Below are 6,719 nucleotides of genomic sequence, written 5' to 3'. Positions count from 1 at the left end.
GTGTGTGTGTGTGAGAGAGAGAGAGAGAGAGAGAGAGAGAGAGAGAGAGAGAGAGAGAGAGGTGGACTCTTCTCTGGGGACCCAGAATCTTCTGATCTGTGGGGCCAGACCCAGAGCAGAGGTTGGCAGGCTTGGCCCTAGGAGATGAGGTTTCTCCCGACAGGAAAAAATTATCTGGAGACTGGTTACCCACCTACCCACCCCCAACGGGGCCTGCATGTGTGTGTGAGGCTAAGACTTTGTAGTCACACGTGTGTCATGGATGCACGAGGGGGAGAGTCTGCAGGGGGTGTGCGTTCCTTCCACACATGCATATGTGTGTGCTGGAGAGCCAGGACCATGAGAAACTGGGATGTGCGCTTGCAGATTGTGTGTATCCCTCAAGGCGCGTGAGCTTGTGTTCCCGGAGGGGTGTGTGTGTGTGTGTGTGTGTGTGTGCACCCTTTTAGACCTGTGCACCCCGCCCCACGAGCAGCCCAGCGTCAGCAGCACCCCTCACTGCCCCCAGCCCCCTGCACATGCCCGCTGAGCTGCAGCCCTCACAACGACACACACAGTGACACACGGTGACACACGCTTCCTCCTCCCGGAACAGCCAGCTCCTCAGCCCCGAACACCGCCAGCTGCCTCTCGGAGCTGGGGTTCGTGTGGAAACCGGGATGGGGTGGGGGTAGGACACGAGCCGTTTCACCAATGAAGTCGGTTCCCCTCCATCCTCCTCGCCCCCTCCCTCCCGGCGCCTTCCTCGCCCCTCCTCCTGCAAGTCACCGCCGTCCAGTCCCCCGCCCGGCACTTGTTCCCCTTCCCCGAAAAGCTCGCCTCCGGCCCTCAGCGCGGGGCTCCCTGGCTGGAGGGCGCAGGGGCGGGGGGAGCCCCCAGGGGCCGAGACCAGCGCGCGGCCGGCTGGGCAGAGAGGCCGGGGCCAGGGGAGGAGGGAGGCCGGGAGGGGGTGGGGAGGGAAGAGGAGGGCGGGCGGGCGGGAGCGGGCGGGCCGCGGGAGCCCGGCGAGCGGTGCCGGGAGTGCGGTCTCCATGGCAGTGCTGGGCGCAGCCGGAGGTAAGCCGACCCCTGCCCGGTCCCCCGCGGTCTCCTCCCCTCTCTCCCCCGCCCCCCAGCGGCTTCCTCTCCCCTCCGGCCCGCCCCTCCTCCCCAGCCACCTGCTGTTTCTGCCCTGGAGAACCTGGTGGGCGGCAGGAGGGAGGAGCCGCGTGACCTTACCCCTTCACCCCAAAAGGCAAGGGGCCCAGTATCCCCCCCTGGAGTCCCCCAGGTCCCCCGTCCCACCTTCCTCTGATTTTTCTCTGCCCTTCACCTCCCTCTCTGTCCTTCAGATCCTTCCTGTCTCCGTCCCTCTCTGACTTCCCATCTCTTCCTTCCTGAGCCCACCGCTGGGCCTGGGCGGGCGTGGGTGGGAGGGGGTCCGAGGTCGTAGGGGAGGAAAATGGGGGAGGCGCTGCTGACCAGTTCTCCCCACCTCCCTCTGGCTGGCCATTGCCATAGCAACTAGGGTGCACTGGGCTCCAGAGAGAAGACAAAGGTTGGGTGGGCCAGGACCTCTTGGGGAGGGCAAGGGTCTGAGGTTCTTCCAGAGGAATGGACCCTCCCACTGCGGTGCCCCCCTTTCCTCCCATTTACCCCAAAGCCATTGTGCCCGTCCTTCCTGCCTCCACTCTGTTTGGGGCTGCACCTGCTTTCCTCTGAGCTCCCTCCCCGGGGCTTACTGAAGCTCAGCGTTCGGCGTCATGAAATTCAGAACTACCCTCCCTCCCATCAGAAGGAAACTGAGGCCGGGGCAGGGAGGAAAGACTCACTGTCTACTGGTGGGAAGCAGCACCTCCGCACATTGAGCTTTTCTCCCCAGCCTCTCCATTCCCTGTTGCCTCTCTCCCTCCCTCCACCCCTCCCTCCTCCAGTCTCCTCTCCAGGGGTCTCTGGGCTTTTCCTTCTATTTTCAGATACTATCACTTTGCCCCCTCCTTCTTTCTCTCCTGCTGAAACTCTCCTCCTTCCCCCTAGTTCCCCCTCTTTCCATTTCTGGATGCTTCTGATGTCAGCGGTTTCCCCGCCTTCAGGTTCCCTAGGCCCCCCTTGGTCCCAGCCTCTTTTCTCCCATCTTCCCAGACTCCTGGTGAGCAGGAGGGTGATCATGCAGACATGGAGAAATGGGGCTGAGCACCAAGACCATGGGCCCGGGAGCCGGGAAGGTGGGGGGTGGGGGGGCTGTAATACCATATCCCAGCTTACCGTGAACCCTCAGGAAGAAACAAGTCATGCATGAAGATAGTGGTTGAGTGGTACTGAGCAGGGGATATGAGGAGGAGGAACCAGAGAGTGCCAGAGGGAGGAAAAGGGGCTGAAAAGGGGTGGGAGACAGGAGGTCTGAGCACCTTCTTTTCTGGAGGTCTGGAAACAGGGCTCTTATCTGTGTGGGGTGGTTGAACAGCTATCTGATTTAAGACAGGAGAGTGACCCCTAGCAATCAGGCATTTCTATGGTTGCATGAGAAGGGGAGCACAAGAAGCCAGTGGGGGACCAGCCTAGGCCTTATCTTCGCCCTCCGCCCTTCCACATCTCATCTCTCCCTTGCAGTTTGTGCAGGAGGCTGAGCCTCGCCCCCACACCCCTTGGGGCATCCAGAAGATCCCTGACTGGTCAAGAACCAGAGGAAGAAGAGATCTGCAAGTCTGGGCATGGGGGCCAGAGCTCCCCAGCCAACCGCATAGTTGGCAAAGCAGCCAGCTTACCTCCCCGGTCAACTACAGGGAGGGTCCCTCTCAGTATGGAGGTTGAGGACCACCTCTGCTGAGCCCCAGTCTCTTCCCCTGCCCTCCACGCCTGACCTTAGCTGGGTCAGTTATGCAATGCTGAGCATTAGGGTGGGCCGAGGGGCTGCCTGCCTCACTACAGGGCAAGGACTGTGGGCATCATGGCGGTGTGTGTGAGTGGGGCTCCTGGGTGAGACCTCGCCCCCACCCCCAGGAGTTCAAAGGGGGTGGGGGGCTGAGAACAGGATGGCTCGGGCCGGGGCCGGGGCAGAAGAAGCCTCCCTGCGCTCAAACGCGCTGTCCTGGCTGGCCTGTGGGCTCCTGGCCCTGCTGGCCAACGCCTGGATAATCCTCAGCATCTCTGCCAAGCAGCAGAAGCACAAGCCACTGGAGTTGCTGCTCTGCTTCCTGGCGGGCACACACATACTCATGGCTGCCGTGCCCCTCACCACCTTCGCTGTGGTGCAGCTCCGGCGCCAGGCTTCCTCTGACTATGACTGGAATGAGAGCATCTGCAAGGTCTTTGTGTCCACCTACTACACACTGGCCCTGGCCACCTGCTTCACAGTTGCCTCACTCTCCTACCATCGCATGTGGATGGTGCGTTGGCCTGTCAACTACCGCCTCAGCAATGCCAAGAAGCAGGCGCTGCATGCTGTCATGGGCATCTGGATGGTCAGCTTCATCCTCTCCACACTGCCCTCCATTGGCTGGCACAACAACGGTGAGCGCTACTACGCCCGAGGCTGCCAGTTCATAGTCTCCAAGATTGGCCTCGGCTTTGGCGTCTGCTTCAGCCTCTTGCTACTTGGGGGCATTGTCATGGGGTTGGTCTGTGTGGCCATTACCTTCTACCAGACGCTGTGGGCCAGGCCCCGGAGGGCAAGGCAGGCCCGGAGAGCAGGGGTTGTTGGTGGGGCCAAGGGGAGTGGGCCAGGGGGCTTGGGTACACGGCCAGCCTTTGAGGTGCCAGCCATTGTGGTGGAAGATGCCCAAGGGAAGCGGCGGTCCTCGCTGGATGGCTCCGAATCGGCCAAGACATCCCTGCAGGTCACCAACTTGGTCAGCGCCATCGTCTTTCTCTATGACTCACTCACAGGGGTGCCCATCCTGGTGAGATTGGGGTCCCCCCTCCTGTTCTCCCCAAACCAGCCCCAGCACGATCACCTGACCTCCAACTCCATCATCCATCTTCCTCTCCTCTATCCAACCCCACTCCATCATCCATCTCTATCATCCATCTTCCAGTTCCCATTACCCCCAGCTCCATCATGTTTTCCAGTTCCCAGTACTGAACGTCATCATCCATTCATCCTTCAGCCCCACGACCTCTCCTCCTGCTCCATCATCTGTCCTGAGGCTCCACTATTCAGCCCCCCAGACCTATTATCCAGCAGCTGAGCTCCATTTTCCATTCCCTGATTCCCTCTGGATATCACAAGGTCTCTGAGTACTTCTGGGTGGAAACCCCAGAGAGCTCACCCCACCACCCCAACTTTTTGCATCCCCAGCTGGCCCCTACTCCTACATCCCCATCTGGTCCCTACTCCTGAATGTTTCTCTGCCTTCAGGCTTCCTGTACCACCTCTGCTCCTCTCCCTCTGGACCCAGGGCTTTGCTCTGGAACTCTCCCCTGACCTTCCTCCGAGTCAATCCCCTCCCCTCTATTCGTTGTCTCCACCTCCAGCTTGGCTCCTGTCACGATCCGGTGTGACCCCGGCCATCCCTTCCTGACTTCTTTCCCACCAGCTGCACTAGGATACCGGATCTGGGGTGAAGTGGGCCCCCTGAGCTCTGGGCCCTGACGCGGCGCCATTCCCCATCCTCCCACCAGGTGGTGAGCTTCTTCTCGCTGAAGTCGGACTCGGCTCCCCCGTGGATGGTGCTGGCCGTGCTGTGGTGCTCCATGGCACAGACGCTGCTGCTGCCCTCCTTCATCTGGTCCTGCGAGCGCTACCGCGCGGACGTGCGCACGGTGTGGGAGCAGTGCGTGGCTATCATGTCCGAGGAGGATGGCGAAGACGGTCAGAAGAGGGACAGGGCTTTTTTTCTTGGGCGTCGGCTCCCTGTTCTGCCCCTTTCTACCAGTTCGTCTCGGTGCGGGGACGGGCTGCCTGGAGTGCCCCCTGCTGGACGGAATCTGCGCTGCCCCTGGGCTGACTCCACGCTCCCCTTTCCCCAGTCGTATGTCATGACCACAAGCCACCGCTTCGTTTTGCACTAAGAGCTCCCTCCAAGGGGCGCCGGTTCCCCTGTGGAAGTCCACACTGTCCAGCTGTGCCTCCGCGGGGCAGAGTGTCCGAGAAACAGTCCAGAGCCCTAACCACCGTAAAGGAAGGGTGTGGAACTAAAGGGAGGCTGAGCTTCCTAAAAAGGACCCCAGCTATAGGGACAGCTTTTGGGGTGGGGGTACGCTTGTTTCAATAAGCATGTGTATATGTTTGACGCACTAGGGATTCAGCATTGAACCAGTCTGAACCATTCAGCAACAACCCAATCTCACTTTCCTCTTGGAGCTTACAGAGTAGTGGGAACAGAAAGATTCTCCGGGAACTTACAAAGGGGGGTGGGAGATTTTAAAGGGGCGGGGGGGGGGGGGGAGTGGTGGGCATTCCTCGCCTGTAACCACTCTGCCCCTTTTCTTTCCTAGATGGGGGCTGTGATGACTACGCAGATGGCCGAGTGTGCAAAGTTCGATTTGATGCTAATGGGGCCACAGGACCAGGGGACCCCACCCAGGTGAAGTTGCTGCCTGGGAGGCACATGCTCTTTCCCCCTCTTGAGAGGGTCCACTACTTACAGGTATGGGACTAGGGAATATACCTCCTATTCTGGGTGTCCCCTAATTACTTTTCTCCAGTCTCTGTTATTCACCCCCAACCCCCCATTCCCTAGCCCTGGTCTGCAGGGCACATAAAGAGTAGGGGAAAGAAAGGTATGGCAAGAGAAGCTCCCCTTCAGACCTCTCAGAACCAGGTTTGCCCATCAGAGGATGTTTGCAGTTTAAGGGGGTGTGGGGGGTGGGGTAGAGCCATCTTGCAGAGTCCCCACTTTGGCCCCTTCAGCACCTCTGGGTCTACTTGCTCCTCTCTCCAGGTCCCTCTGTCCCGCCGTCTGTCCCACGACGAGACCAATATCTTCTCTACTCCTCGGGCACCAGGGTCCTTCCTGCACAAGTGGTCATCCTCTGATGACATCCGGATCCTCCCAGCGCACAGCCAGGCTCTGGGAGGCCCTCCTGCGTACCTGGGACACAGACAAAGGCTAGGGGATGAGGAGGAGGAGGAGGAGGAGGAGGAGGCTGAAGGTGGAGGGCTAGCCAGCCTTCGACAATTCCTGGAGGGTGGCATTCTGGGGTCAGGTGGGGGTCACCCACAGGGGCCTGGCTTCTTCCGGGAGGAGATCACCACTTTCATTGACGAGACACCTCTGCCTTCTCCAACTGCCTCTCCTCCCTGGCCTAGGCCACTGGGCCTCTCACCCCGCCGACTCTCCCTTGGGTCCCCTGATAATAGAGCCATTGGACTTCCCTTGGGGCTGAGTGCGGGGAGACGCTGCTCCCTGACAGGAGGTGAGGAGAGTGCAAGAGCTTGGGGAGGCTCCTGGGGTCCAGGTAACCCCATCTTCCCCCAGCTGACCCTGTGAGCCCAAGTGGGCCTGTTGGACTCAGAGGAAGGGGCCTGGGTAGGTAACGCCTCCTTCTGGCCCTGAGCCTAAGGCAGCTGCCTCCAGACTCTAGGGAGATGGGCACTGGATCTGGGGTCCTGGGGCACCTGCTGTCTCCCATCCAAGTAACCAGATGCCCTACTCACCTTCTATCACCCCTAGTAAAATGTATTAAAGTCTGAAGTGTTACCATGGAAACCACTGTGTGCAGTGTGCTGTGGTGGCAAAGGGTATGGCCAGTGGCTTGGGGGTGGAGTGGCTTACAGAGGACAAAACAGAACAGGGGGA

At 60.2% G+C, this 6,719-nt stretch overlaps 1 protein-coding gene across 2 annotated transcripts; it reads left to right on the top strand.

Annotated features, from left to right (window-relative positions):
* The first annotated feature begins 973 nt into the window (after positions 1-973).
* GPR162 (G protein-coupled receptor 162) lies at positions 974-6,625 on the top strand. Of its 2 annotated transcripts, none has more exons than XM_036301598.1 (5): positions 974-1,056; positions 2,590-3,878; positions 4,600-4,789; positions 5,416-5,504; positions 5,862-6,625. In XM_036301598.1, exons 2-5 carry the CDS (start codon positions 3,012-3,014, stop codon positions 6,408-6,410), a joined length of 1,695 nt encoding a protein of 564 aa, XP_036157491.1. In that variant the 5' UTR covers positions 974-1,056; positions 2,590-3,011; the 3' UTR covers positions 6,411-6,625. The 2 variants fall into 2 exon arrangements, with proteins under 2 accessions (XP_036157491.1, XP_036157490.1); XM_036301597.1 differs by having other exon boundaries at positions 5,416-5,567.
* The last annotated feature ends 94 nt before the right edge of the window (positions 6,626-6,719 follow it).

Source organism: Myotis myotis, unplaced genomic scaffold (assembly GCF_014108235.1).
Source record: "Myotis myotis isolate mMyoMyo1 unplaced genomic scaffold, mMyoMyo1.p scaffold_m19_p_3, whole genome shotgun sequence".
In the NCBI taxonomy this organism is placed as follows: Eukaryota; Metazoa; Chordata; class Mammalia; order Chiroptera; family Vespertilionidae; genus Myotis; species Myotis myotis.
Note: the sequence above shows the minus strand (reverse complement) of the source record. Positions and strands in the feature narration are given on the sequence as shown.

Bases quoted from the DNA above. Each gene is read 5' to 3' on its own strand.
- GPR162 (XM_036301597.1), top strand. From the start codon at position 3,012: ATGGCTCGGGCCGGGGCCGGGGCAGAAGAAGCCTCCCTGCGCTCAAAC. The intron at 3,879-4,599 runs GTGAGATTGGGG...TCCTCCCACCAG, and splicing joins TCACAGGGGTGCCCATCCTG to GTGGTGAGCTTCTTCTCGCT. The intron at 5,568-5,861 runs GTATGGGACTAG...TCCTCTCTCCAG, and splicing joins AGAGGGTCCACTACTTACAG to GTCCCTCTGTCCCGCCGTCT.